We start from the raw sequence: 14,576 nt of genomic DNA, 5'->3' as shown, positions 1-14,576 counted from the left end.
GGCTGTGGCTCCCTCGGCAGCCGCCATTGCAATTTCTTCTATTTTTTTACAGAAGCCCCTCAGCCCTGCTGTTCATTCAACCCGGCTTGGGCTCAATTACGCTTACTGATATTGCCCCTCTCGCCTGTTTTTTAGCAGTGTGCTCTCCTGTTAACAAACATATACTCACCTATTCAGTATTCCCTTCAGACACAGCAAGTAGCCCTGTTGTGGGACTTGTGTAGTCTCCGGTTATCAAATTTATATTCACTTAATCAGTATTCCCTTCAGATACATCAGGTAGCCCTGTTATACCACACCTTCCTCTTCGTGTGTGTGTATATTTGTAGGTGCACCTCCAGTAGCCCTGTTATACCACACTTGCCCCATTGTGTGTGCGTATATTCGTAAGTACACCTCCAGTAGCCCTGTTATACCACACCTTCCCCAGTGTGTGTGTGTATATTTGTAGGTGCACATCCAATTGACTAGTCTGTGCACCTTGGTGGTACCGCACCTTCCCCATTGAGTGCGTGTATCTAACCTTGGCCACACTGCGATTTTTAAATAAAGCTTACCTCTCTGGCAGTGTCACTAGCGGTCTCGCACCTTCCCCATTGTGTGCGTGTACTTAGCTCAAGGCCAAGTTGGCAGTGTAACTAGCGGTCTCGCACCTTCCCCATTATGTGCGTGTACTTAGCTTGGCGCCAACCTTACCCGAGTTGTTACCTTTCTCGTACTGGGCGTACTCACTCCTGTCATACTGTTTCTAGTCTGTCCTATACTATTTTTACCTTGCCTCTGTTACCGCTCCTTCCCCATTGTGGGCATCATTCAGAGATTGTCATGGCGGATTTGAACCCTGAGGTGACAATATCCCCTGAAGCAGGCCGTCCATCCCCACGCCAGCCAGCTAAACATAAACACGCCAAGGCAAAAGCAAAGACTAAACACCTGTCTGGTCACGGAGCGCCCAAGAGAGCACGCTACGTATCATCACTCCCAGAGAAACCTCGCCATGCAGCCGTTCCTGCACTTTTCCAGTCTCCTTCTGAGTCTTCAGAGGAAGAGCTTGAAAGATTCCCCTGTCAAGCTCCTCAAACTCCGCATGGGCAGCCTCAAATTCCTCTTCAGGAACAGGCACTACCTTCTTCCACTCCCCCAGGGATACAGTTGACCCCTGACTTCCTGCAACAACTACGAGAGCTGCTGGGGTGCCTATCCCATCCCCAGCCTACTCTACATTTGTCTTCTCAGCCCGGAACCTCACGACAGCCCAGCTCTGCGAGACAACCCGGTGACATTACTGATGCTCCACTACCCTCTCCTAACCCATATGAGGTGGTCAGGGGTAGATTGGACGTAGAACAATCTCAGTCTGATGACTACATGAACGTTTTTCAGACTGACCTGGATGAATGGAGTGGGGAATCTGACCAGGAGGAAGAGATCTCCTATCGCCTGTTTGACCCGGCGGATTTCTCTCGTCTGTCACGTAGAGTCTTGGACACTCTTGGCATTCAACCAGAACTTATTCAACCGGTTGTCCCTCCTGTCAAGGGTGCCAGAGTTCTCAAGTCCCCCAGATCAGTGCAGCACTTCATTCCCGTGCCAGACCCCATTAAAAAACTGACCAGAGAAGAATGGGCCCGTCCCCTTCGTCCACGTCGTTCCTCCTCCTTAGCCAACAAGCTCTATACCCTGGACCCGGAATCCATGTCCTTTCTGAACGTCCTGGGGGTGGACCAACCTATTTCCAATCTTGTATCCGGTTCTCTCCTTCCAAAGGAAGGCGAACCACTGTTCAAGGACCCCTATGAGAGAGGCTTGACTTTGTCTTCCGTAAGATCCATGAGGCCTCCGCTCATTCCATCCGGGCCTCTTCTACTGCCTCTATCTTCTCACGGGCTTCCATGATGTGGTTAGAGGATATCCTTGACGAACCCAACCCGGATCCCGCCAAACTAAGGAAAGGTATCCTCAAGATACACGCTGCTGCCTTTGTGGCCGACGCCACGTTAGACGCTTCCCATCACGGTGCACGCGCCCTTGCAGCTGAAATTGTAGCTCGTCGTACTCTATGGCTCCAACATTGGGACGCCGACTCGACTGCCAGAACCAACTTATCCTTAGCTCCATACTCGGGAAATATGCTCTTTGGCGAGGACGCTCTCAAAGCAGTCCTTGTCGACCCCAAGGACAATCGTAAACCTGCACTAGCTACGGCCAAAAGAGACGACCGCAGACCCGGATGACGGTTTACCCCTTACCGTTCCTTCCAACCCTTTCGGAGAGGACGACCCGGTGGACGAGGACGGGACACCAGGCCTACAAATTTCCGTCCCTTCAAGGCACCCTGGTCCAGACAACGATCACAATACAGGAGCCAATACCACAGCAGGCAGGCATATGGCAGAGGAAACCGTCAACGCAGGCAGTTCTGACTCCATCCCCATTGGAGGCAGACTCTCCTTCTTCTCCAGCATCTGGCTAAACTTGACAAACATCTCCTGGGTCAGACTTCTCTTCACCCAGGGCTACAATATAGAAATTTGGCGGCCACCACCGGACAAATTTTGCATCTCCCCCGTCTCCAGGGCACGCAAAAAGATCATGCAGGATGCACTACGACATCTACTAGAGATAGCCGCTATAGAGCCTGTTCCCCCATCCGAACGGCTACAAGGCGTGTACTCCGTCCTCTTTACGGTTCCCAAGCGAGACTCCTCATGGAGGGCGGTCTTAGACCTCAAGGGCTTCAACCGCTTCGTCAAATACTGCCACTTCAAGATGGAATCTCTGGCGTCTATTGTAGAGGCTCTACAACAAGGGGACTTTATCGCATTGATCGACCTGAAGGACGCTTACTTAAACATCCCAATTTGCCCGGGTCACAGACGGTTCCTGAGATTTGCAGTAGGCCACCTCCATTTTCAATACCGGGCCCTTCCATTCGGCCTCTCCTCAGCCCCCCGAGTCTTCACCAAAGTGATGGCCACCGTGCTGGCGTATCTCCGCCTCCAGGGGGTCCATATTTATGCTTATCTCGACGACCTCCTCCTCCGAGCAGGCTCCCGGGACTTGGCCAACAGGCAGATCCAGTTCACCCTAGAGGCACTACACTCTCACGGCTGGTTGATCAGTGCGGAAAAGAGTCATCTACAACCAACTCAGCGCCTCCAGCACTTAGGGGCAATACTGGACACATCCCTAGCCATGTCCTTTCTGTCCCCAGACCGTATTGCTTCCATCACAGCCATGGCAAACTTACTTCTACATCGCCCCACAGCAGATGTCATGTTTCTGGCCCAGTTTCTCGGGGCAATGATCTCCACCATCCACATCGTTCCGTGGGCCCGACATCATTCCAGACCTTTACAATGGGCTCTCCTACCCTTTCAAGCGGACATCTCCAAGTCCAACCATCGCGTAATTCCTCTGGGCCAATCTCTGATGCAATCATTCCGCTGGTGGGTATCCACAACTTCCCTTACCAAGGGGACACCGTTCCGGGACCCAACCAGAGTCCTAATCACCATGGATGCCAGTCTGTCCGGCTGGGGAGCCCATTGCAACTCCACCTTTGTCCGAGGCGTGTGGTCAACCCAGGAACTAAGTTACAACATCAACTGGCTGGAGCTCAGGGCTGCTCATCTCGCTCTAAGACACTTCCAGCCACTATTCGCTCTACAACACGTCCTAATTCGCACGGACAATGTTTGCGTGAAATCTCACATCAACAGACAAGGAGGCACAAGGTCCAGGGCTCTACAGGAGGAAGCGACACGACTCTTCGACGGGGCCGAGTCCCACCTCCTGTCATTACGAGCAGAACACCTCAGCGGCACGCTAAACGTTACGGCCGACTGGCTCAGCAGGCAAACGATCCATCCGGGAGAATGGAAACTTCATCCACCTGTGTTCACCCTCCTTCAGCGGCGGTTCGGCCCCCTCTCACTGGATCTCTTCGCCTCCAGCCAAAACTGCCAACTGCCTCGTTACTTCTCAAGGTACCTAGAGACAACGGCGGAAGCAGTGGATGCGCTGACGACACCATGGCCACACGGGCTCCTTTATGCCTTCCCGCCTATATCACTCCTAGGCAGGACATTGACAGAACTCCAACTCGAACGGACACGGATTTTACTCATAGCACCCTACTGGCCTCGCAGACCCTGGTTTTCGGACCTCCTCTCGATGTCAATGGCGGCTCCCTGGACTCTTCCAATCAGGCCGGATCTTCTCTCCCAAGGACCAGTTTGGCATCCGGACCCGAACTGGCTGAGACTGACAGCCTGGCTTTTGAGCGGACACAGTTGATCTCTGCTGGTCTGTCTCAAGGGGTCATAAACACTATTTTAGCATCTCGGCGTCCGTCAACTACTCGAATCTATCAGAGTACTTGGCGTACTTTTTCCAGCTGGTGCACTTCTAAAGGTTTTTCAGCACCCCAAGCCACTGTACAGCACGTTCTACAGTTCCTACACAGAGGCATGACATTGGGACTCAGACCGAACACCCTGCGTAGACAGGCCTCCACCATCTCCTCAATTCTGTCTGTTTCTTCATCGGCAGCACCCCTAGGCACTCACCCGCTCATCAAACGCTTCTTAAGAGGAGCTCCCCACCTCTCTCCAGCGGTACGTCACCACTTTCCATCCTGGAACCTCTCCAAGGTTTGCAGGCATTACAGCGACCTCCATTTGAGCCTCTTGCCTCAGTGCCTCTAAGACTGTTGTCTTTTAAAGTCCTTTTCCTCGTGGCTATCACTTCAGCGAGGCGGATTTCGGAGTTACAGGCCCTGTCATCGGCCCGTCATCTCTGCGTATTCCATAAGGACTCTGTAGTCCTGAGGCTGGATCCATCGTTCTGTCCTAAGGTCAACTCAGTGTTCCACAGTAGCCAGGACATTGTACTTCCATCCTTTTGTCCAAAGCCGGTCCATCCCCTCGAAAAGGCCTGGCATTCGCTGGATGTTAGGAGAGCGCTCAAAGTTTACCTCTCTCGCACCCAGGATATTAGACAGACAGATGCATTATTTGTATCCTTTCATCCGAGATCTTTGGGAAAAAAGGTGTCCAAATCCACTTTGTCCTGTTGGCTTCGAGCCTGTATTTCTATTGCATATCAGTCACTTAATTTGCCAGTGCCGTCTAACATCACGGCCCGTTCGACCAGGTCTGCTGCCACTACGGCGGCTTTCCTAACTAATGCTCCTCTTACAGACATATGCAGAGCGGCGGTATGGGCTACCCCTAACTCCTTTGTGAAGCATTATAAGATTGATCGCTATGCTTCAGCTGACGCCTCTTTCGGGAGACGTGTCCTGCAACACGTTATTTCTGATTTGTAACTTCCTAGGAATCCCTCCCTATTAGGGGGCTACGTTGGTACATCCCAATCTGATGGCAGGCTACCTGTGGAAAATGGTCCCTTGGACCCACCTGAAGGGTGATTTTCACAGGTACGCCTGCCATCACGTCCCTCCCTTGTGGGGGATTTCTGGGGAAATTGGTTCAGTATTTCGTATATAGTTCAATCTATGTGCTTCGTGCTCTGTCTGATTTTCTTTAGTTAAAACCTGTTCTTATGTTGCAAGTTCTATGATATTTGCTATGTATATTTTCTTTGCTGCTGGGGCTTTTGCCCTTTGGTTACTTTCAGTTTACCACTTCGGACTCGTCATCATGAAGACTGGAGTGGGAGGGGCTCGAGCCCCAGGTTTTAACTCTAGTGCATTCTTGCCTTCAGACGCTAGATGGCAGTACTACCCAATCTGATGGCAGGCGTACCTGTGAAAATCACCCTTCAGGTGGGTCCAAGGGACCATTCCACTTTGTCAAAAGCTTTTTCTGCATCTATAAAAAAAATTGTTGAAATCAGCTTTTTCCCATTTACGTAATCTATAACATTTCCATTTTCTATTCACTTAGTTTTAAGAAATCCTTATTAACCCTTATAAAAAAGTATAGTCACAGTTCCATAATTATACAGGACGGCAAGATATGGGTAAAGACAGATGTTTATCTGGTTTTGCAAGTATTAGTACTGTTGCTTCATTCCATGATTATGGAATTTTACTTCAGCTAACATAGAATTAAACACTATTGTCATTTTCAGAATCCTTAAATAAAAATCTAAGGATAAAGTTGAAGAACAGGATAGGAAATTAGACAGGTATCTGAAGAAATTGGACATGAAACATTATATCTGAGGATCTTTTAAATTAAAACGAGGGAATATGGAAAACATTCACTGAGAATATGGAAAGCTGGTAAAACAAACAGAAAGCAAAGGAACAATTGTAGGGGAGTTTATAGAAAGAAGCAGTTCAGTAAACAAATTCAAATAAAGCTAAACCAAAAGCAATTATAAATTCAGAGGTTTTCTCAAATGGATAGAAAAAGAACACTCTTGAGTCTTCTGAAAAGATTACTTGAACTTTGACAATGGTTCAGCAATAACTGAATCGGCAATAAGCATTAGAGCAAATGTAGCCACAAAAGGTTTGTGAGCATAGGTTTGCATTTAGGTTCTTTACGAAATAGTTCTATGAGAGATGACCTAGGAAGAAATAGTGGGAGGGTAAATACTAATTTTGGTAACATCCAGATGCTTTATTCAAATGGAGGACTTCAAGAGAATTTCAGTATCTAGCAGAAAAATTGAAACTACATAAAATATACTATCAATAGAGAATTCCAGTTAAATTGAATGTGTATTGGAAACAAATTGAAAAGGCACAAACTGAAGAGGCTTTGTAAATTAATGAGACAAACAGTGAGGGCATAAATCCTTGCTTAATAATAAACCAATGAGGTCTATTTTATGACTCCCCATCAATACATAAGCCAAATTTTACAACTGATGGATTGGCTGTGTTTAAGTTTCCATTCAGATGCCACATAGTAAAGAAGATTGTTGTATCATCTTTGCATCCATCAGCTTTTTTTGTTCTAACACCAGTTAAACAAAGGCTAGCTTGTTTTGTTGAGAACAGTGCTGTGCATTCTGAAAGGTTAATCCCCACTGTGTTTAGACTGCTGAGATCAATGCCCTCCTTGATCTTTGAAAACTGCTGCAATCTCATCATTGAATGGATTTTCTTTTCCAAGAACGTGAGGCCATTCACGAAGTATCTTCTCCCAGATTATTCTTGCTCCAAGGGCAGAAGCAATCTAGAAGCAGCCAAAACAAAAGGGGTTGTATATCATTTTTGTTTCATGCGAGGAAGAGTGCCATGTGCCAACCTTTGACACATTTAGCTGCTGGTAAAGGTACAAAATATGGCCAGTAAAATAAAAAAGGTTGGCACCACTAACATGGTTGTGAAATCTTATACTTAATGATCTCTGGCTCACTGATATTTCTGTAACTGTAATGTTAATGGATTAAACATGGTTTAGTCGCTCGCATGTTTACCAGATGTCTGCATCCTTAGATTTATTTTGCTTATACAGGAACAATGCAAACAAAGTTTTCAGCGCATAGTGCAATACTGGTTTGAAAGGCAGATTAATCCCTGCCTAGCACACCTGTCACAATAAATATCTTATATAGTTTGTTTTTATCTGATGTTTTTGATCCATAATTTAAACCATTCAGTTTTGCTATATTAAGGCTGATCTGTCTTCATATCAAAAATTTCCCTGGAATTTCAGTGAGGATGTGAGTAATATAAAGAATAGCAAAGCCAGTCCACATCTATGACACAAATAAAACCATATTCTTAACACACAGTTTTTAATAGGGCTGTGTACCTGATCTGGCCAAATCCCAGATCCTGAACCAAATCAATCTGATTTGAGTCAACATAAAAATCAGCCAGATCAGGCTGAGGCAGCCCCGGATCTAGATGGGTCCACCAAGAGCATTTTTTTTGGGGGGGGGGAAGAGATTATTTCCAGGCAACCTATATGCATCTCCTCCTCTACCCCTCCCAACCACATATTGCTTAAAACTACTACTACTCCCCCCCTGACTATATTTTAAACCCTAATTAAACTAACCAGTGCTGCATGGGCTGGATCTTTAAGGGGTTTTTGTCAATCTTGGCTTCCTGCTAATGTATGTAGCAATTTGGTTGGCTCAAAGTGTAAAGCAGATGCAATGTCTTAAAACTTCATAAAGGTAATTTCCCTCAAGCAACTATATAAACTCTGGTGTGGCAACCTGAGACACTCAGTGAGATATATTAACAAAATGACCACTGAAATGCAAATTGCTATTTTTAAAAAATATGCTAACCAATCAATGGAAATATGGCTGTCTACAAAATTATTATTTTTTCTGTTCTAAATCAAGATGAAATTACTAATTAAATGCTTTTCCAGGTTCAAAGAGTTAGGTAAGGGCTTATTTTCATCCCAGTCTTTTAAAATACGTAAAGTTCACATGAAATTTTCCAGTGTTGGAAATACATTTTCCATTTGGAGGAAAAGGGTCTAATGACCTTCCAGCTGTATTCTCCTGCTCATGTAGAGCAATTACAGTTATAGGATGGGGTCATGAGGAAAAAGTGTATTTCTTTCCTTGTAAAAATAAGGGGTGGGGGAGTGCATAATCTTACAAATATGTCCTGTAACTAAGAAGCAATCCATTAAGGGGCCAGTATTAATAGGATTTCTAGGTATGCTTTACCTTGTGGTAGCTTTAATCCCTCTTAGATGTGAAGTAGTTTTGAAAATTCCACTTGGCTTTAAATAGCTTCACTGCACTAGCCATTTATTTTGAAACAGCCCATTCACACTTACTGTGAGCAGAATTGGAGCTGCTTCGCGAAAGTGAAATTCCCTGTTAAATGTATGAATACAGATAATTTCTCTTTGCAACCAAGCACCATGGGACTTTGGTGTTCATTGAGGAGAAGTAAATCATAGGTGAGTATGTGGTCCCTTGTACATTAAGATTTTTATTATTATGGTGTATATCCCCACCCTTGTCCCTGTTCTTTACCTGATTAGGATGAAATCCATCAACAGGTTCTACTAGTTGCCAGGCCTCTCCTCCAAGCTGGTGCCACATTTTAGCAACTGTAAATCAGATAATCACAGAAGATTATGCATTGCATGTATAAACATCACATCTTCACACTGTATCACATGCAGTATTTTTAGCAGATGACTTGTGCACATGAAGATTATGATGATTTATGAAACATTGTCAGACTCAATATAGTATTCAATCCTCTTTCCTTCCAGGCAGCATTTAAGCCTTTCCAAGATATTTATGCAAGGCAAACTGTTTGAACATAAATGCTGGCATAAAATTCACATGCAGTTCCAAGTAAGAATGAGGCTCACAAGAAGCAAAGTTACAAAAAACGATTTAACGCTTCCAGTCATCTGTGTTTTTGTTGCATCTTCAGAATTCCAAGGTCATCAAACACTAACATTCAAAATTATTGCTTTCTGGAAACAAACTGGACAATTGTTGCTATATGTGTGCTTGACCTGAAGCACTTACAGATGCCACTTTTATTGCAGCATGCTTGCTCAGAAAAAAAATCCCTTCTAGAAAAAGATATATAAGCATCACATAAAAAGCAAAATATGAGGTTTGTTCTGAACAGTATATAGGAATTGGCCCTTTAGTGTGGCAACATCTATCCTTTGGAACTCCCTCCCCATATATCTCAGATAGATGCCAGATCTATTGTTTACTACTGTCTACTGGTATTAGGGATAGCAGGGAAATTAGGTTCAGTTCACATTTTGAATTGATTGTGTTTGGTTCTCATACTGTTTTGGAATTGAGAACTTGGGAATAGTAATCATCAACCTGAGATAAATGAACTGAAAATGACTTCACATAATACTGGATGAGGCCTTATCCACAATGAATTAAGTTAGAGGCCAGAACTCTCACTCCAAAAGTTAGAGCATTGTCCAAAGCCGAAAAGGGAAAAAATAGATTGCAACTGCTGCTAATTATTTCATACTTTAAGACTCCAAGGAGTGGTTGCACTGACTTTAGCAAAAAGAAAATGAAAAAATATGTCAGGGGGCCACACCCACACCAGACATTTCTTTCACTTTAGACAGTCATCCTCAGAAGTGTAGCTTGTGAAGGGTCCTAAGAGGAGACTCCTATTCCCCTGACAGAGCTCCAATGGCCAGAGTAGTTTAACAGTCAGCCACTCTGATTGAAGCTCTGTGAGAGGAACAGGGCCTCTCCTAGCAACTCTCAGCATCCTTCACTAGCTATACTTCACAGGATTCTTTGGGAGATGCCATGACTGTCTAAAGTGACATAAAGGCCTGGTGTGGATGTGGCTTGGGACAGCTTTGGTTTAAAATTGGGTGGGAGGCTACATGTGCCTGCTGTAGAATAAAAAGGTGGTGGAAACCCTGAAAAAGAATGACACACCTCCCCTTCTCACCTCTTCCCCTACTCCCCCCCTCCCTCAGGTCAGTTTCACCTATCCTAAGCATGATTGTACAGGAGTTAATCCCATTGAACTCAATAAGCTTGCAAATGATCAAACCTGTCCTCCCCCCTTCCTCCTCCTTCCCATCACCTCCCTTTTGCCCCTCCCTGTCGTGTCCAGGACTGGACTCAGGAACCAGACCAGTTGGTGAAAGCAATTCAGTCTTTATTAAAGTAATATCCAAACAGAAGCTACGCCTTCTCATGAAGCAACACAATAACACGTGTCCAGCGACATGCAAGAGAGTTGACAGAACAAGGAATCCCTGCTCCCCTTGACTCTTATAAAGGGGGCTTTCTGGTGCGAATTCTCTCACTCCGCCTCAAGGTGCTCTCTTCCACACCCCTCCTCTCTCTCCCCCTTGCTCTTTTTTGTTTTCTCCGGGTTTGTGGTGAAGGGGGAGGCGCTGCCCCCTTCCCTTCTGAGGATTCTACCTCTGGTATTGGGGAAAGAGGGAGTGGACGCCATGCCCATCAGGCGGGCTTTTCTCTGGCTGAGGAGGGAGTTGAATTCCCCCTCCTTCCGTTTCTAACTGCTCTGACCTGGGAAGGGGGGTGAGCGTGGGAAGTTCCGGGGAAGAGTCTGTGTCTGTATCTGTGTCGGCTAGAGCTTCAAGGTCTTTACTGCTGGCCAACACTAACTCTGGGATTCCTCCCCCCTCCTCTGGTTCTTCTTCACACAACTCTGGGAAAATGATCTCCTCATCCTCTGAAGTGCCAGGACCCCAATCCTGCATCCTGACACTTCCCTTCCAATCTCCACCTTCCCTCTACTCTCCCCTCCCCCCCATGGTGAGTTTTACCTAAAGCATGATTGCATGAGAGTAGATTCCACTGAACTCAATAAGCATGCAAATGATCAAACCTGCCCTCCCCTCTTCCGCCTCCCTCCCATCACCTCCCTTTTGCCCCTCCCCTCCCCCTTCCTTCACCCCTCCCCTTCCAATCTCCACCTTCTCTCTACTCTCCCCTCCCCCCATGGTCAGTTTTACCTAAAGCATGATTGCATGAGAGTAGACTCCACTGAACTCAATAAGCATGCAAATGATCAGAACTGCCTTTCCCCTCCTTCCCTTCTCTCCCATCCTCCTCCCTTTTTCCTCCCCTCCCCTCCCCTGGCCACTCCAGGCTTTCCTCCCAATGGTCAGTTTTACCTATCGTAAGCATGATTGCACCAAGTAAATCTCACTGAACACAATAAACATGCAAATGATCAAACCTGCCCTCCTCCTTCCCCTCCTGCCTGCTCCCCTTCTGTCAGTTTCACCTATCCTAAGCATGATTTCAGGGGAGTAAATCCCACTGAACGCAATAAGCATGCAAATGATCAATCCATTCTCAGCAAACTTGCACAGGATCCCATTTCTTACCTCCAGGATCAAAAAGCAGAGAAATTCACTAATAAGCAAACACCTTGCAGTGTAAGAACGTACCTATAGTCCACAGATATTTCTATCAAACTTTAAAAGGCAGGGAAATTGGGCAGCTATAGTGAATGCACCAGGAGAGCAGGACACCGGACCTCCTTTCTGAGATATTTTACTGCCCTACAAATTTGTCAAAATGCAAACACACTTTGGATTGGTCTCTCACAGTCCAATCCACTTCCTGTGTAGCTTGGAAGAATTTGGTAACATGAGCCTCTGAGCATATGGTGAGTGGTGGCAACACCAGCAATCAGCCCAAATAACAGAAACAAGACGTGCTGTGCTGATCTTGTTTAAGCAGGGAGAAAGCAACAATATTAAAACACTTGATATAGTTCAGATAGTCACTTTAAATATGTTTCTTTTACTTTGCAATTTTAGTGAAGTTTCCTATAGGAAATCATTTTCTTTTGCTTCTGTATCTGTGAATATGTGAAGTACAGCAACACTTTGCAACACTAAAGAAAAGCTCCAAAAACAATTGTGGAATAATGGCACTGACTTCTGCAGAATAGTTTCCAATGGACATGAGGAGTGTCTCAGTTCGCACAAGATAAAACAGTGGGAGATGAACTATATTCTAGCAAAATTCTAGGTGTGCTCTATGTTTTTAATTGACCATGCCCACCTTTCTTTCAGTGGAGTAGTTGAAGCATGAAAAAATGAAATGGACTGCCTTCAAGTTGATCCTGACTTATGGCGACCCTATGAATAGGGTTTTCATGGTAAGCAGTATTCAGAGGTGGTTTACCATTGCCTTCCTCTGTGGCTGAGAGGCAGTGACTGGCCCAAGGTCACCCAGTGAGTTTCATGGCTTGGTGGGGATTTGAACCCTGGTCTCCAAGGCTTTAGTTCAACTCTATGCCACTATGCCACACTGGCTTACGTTTAAGCATAGCAGGCTGAAAAGATGCATCTTGGGCAGGCCAAGTTTGTTTTTTCCAACAGCAAGAGTCATTGCTTAAGTAGCAACATATTGTAATCAGTCTGATTTTACATCAAACTGCAGTTTCAGATTCAACTGTTAATGCACCCAAAATGGAAGCAGAGCATAACCTCCAGTTTGAAACATAAAAGGCTGTCTTCACCATCATATGACATTGACCAATAAAAAGGCTTTGATATTAATAAAAATAAATTTGACACAGATTTCTAGGATGAATAATGAGAGAAATATAAGTTTCTAGGTTAGGATCTCAGTAGAAACAGTAGTAACAAGAGAAGCAAAGTAAGAAGACCACCAACAAACATACAAAAATGTAGTTCTCTATCTTTGGAGATGACAGGTGTTGCCACCACTCACCATATCCACAGAGGCACATGTTACCAAATTCTTCCAAACTACATGGGAAGTGGATTGGAATGTGAAAGGCCAACTGAAATTGTGTTTGCATTTTGACAAATTTGTAGGGCAGTACAATATCTCAGAGAGGAGGTCAGGTCTCTTGCTCCCCTGGTGCATTCACTAGCTGCCAACTTTCCCTGCTTTTTAGATAGAAATATCTGGGCTATAGGTACATTCTTAAACCGCAAGGTTTTTTTTGCCTATTAGTGAATATATTTAGTACTTCAAAGTAATTTGGCTCATCAGCAATCAGATAATGACTCTTATGAAAAATAAAGAAGGTATTCAGAATTGTCTTGATTTAAGCAAAGGCTCCCTTACTAATTTATTGTAAGTGAATAATAAGTGATTCATAACTAAGTAAAAGGAATGTTAAATATATGAAGTTGGTAAGTGTCATACTATTTTTCCCCTGATCCAGCAAGAAAGATTCACAAGTGTTAGCATACTTACACATACTGTTTCCTTGCTCAGTTGGCAACCACGTGTGTAGGCTGAGCCAAGTGCACATTCATGTATCCAGTGATTCACAAATTTTGGCTGGCCTGGCTCGTCACCCAAAATTTGTCCTCGCCACCAACACTGCCCCCTCTCTTTTTTTTTAATCATTAATTTTATTCAAATTTTCAAACACAAAACAAAACAAAACAAAAAAGAAACAGATTAAACAATAAAATAAAATGTTGACTTCCAATTTGTCGCAGATCAGTTATAGGTCTATGATATATAACAAGCCTGTCTCTTAATATATTACAAAATCACTTTCCTCCAGTAGTTATCTTAATTAATCATCAAATCTCATTAACATCACTTTATTCTTTCCGCAAAAAGTCAAAGAGAGGTTTCCACTCCTTGAGAAATATATCCATCGATTTTTCTCCAAATAAACATGTCAATTAATCCATCTCATCAAGTCTGCTAGGTCCAGTAATTTCAATAGCCATTTTTCCATTATCAGTGTTAATTCCATCTTCCAACTTCCATCCTTGCACCCATAATAATCTTGCTGTCATAGTCATAGTCAAAAAGTAAGAGTCTGATGGGAATTTCCTTCATCACAAATATTTCCTTGCCGTCAATTCTGAATGTGTTGCTGAAATATTGTTGTAAAGTCATATCTCTATTCCACTTTTTTACAAAATGCACTAGCACATCTCTTGAGAGTTTTTCCATTGTCACATATCTGGAATTAATTCTATAAATTTTCTCTTTTTCAAGTTCCATCAAATCATTCCAGTCCAGAAATTCCATCGAAGCATTGATAACTTTATCTCTGATATCTTCATCAATTTCTCCAGGGACAACGCCGAATTCCAAACAGTAATCTTTATCTCCAGGATCCACAAACTCCAAATATTTTTCCAGTTCCACACTTGATATATCTGTTCCAATCTCCA

At 44.4% G+C, this 14,576-nt stretch overlaps 1 protein-coding gene across 5 annotated transcripts in view; it reads right to left on the bottom strand.

The window, feature by feature from the left end:
* Positions 1–6,192: 6,192 nt before the first annotated feature.
* The window catches only part of AOAH (acyloxyacyl hydrolase), a 152,010-nt gene continuing 143,626 nt past the window's right edge, over positions 6,193–14,576 (bottom strand). For 3 of the 5 annotated variants that reach the window (XM_061585978.1, XM_061585980.1, XM_061585981.1), the window contains 2 exons: positions 8,935–9,011; positions 6,194–7,157 (listed from right to left, as the gene is read on the bottom strand). In XM_061585978.1, coding sequence (XP_061441962.1) covers positions 7,029–7,157; positions 8,935–9,011 — 206 coding nt within the window. In that variant the 3' untranslated portion in view covers positions 6,194–7,028. Of the gene's footprint in view, positions 7,158–8,934; positions 9,012–14,576 lie in introns of all 5 variants that reach the window. The other 2 variants (XM_061585982.1, XM_061585977.1) reach the window with 2 other exon arrangements.

Source organism: Rhineura floridana, chromosome 10 (assembly GCF_030035675.1).
Source record: "Rhineura floridana isolate rRhiFlo1 chromosome 10, rRhiFlo1.hap2, whole genome shotgun sequence".
NCBI lineage: Eukaryota > Metazoa > Chordata > Lepidosauria > Squamata > Rhineuridae > Rhineura > Rhineura floridana.
This window is presented reverse-complemented; position numbering and strand designations above follow the sequence as displayed.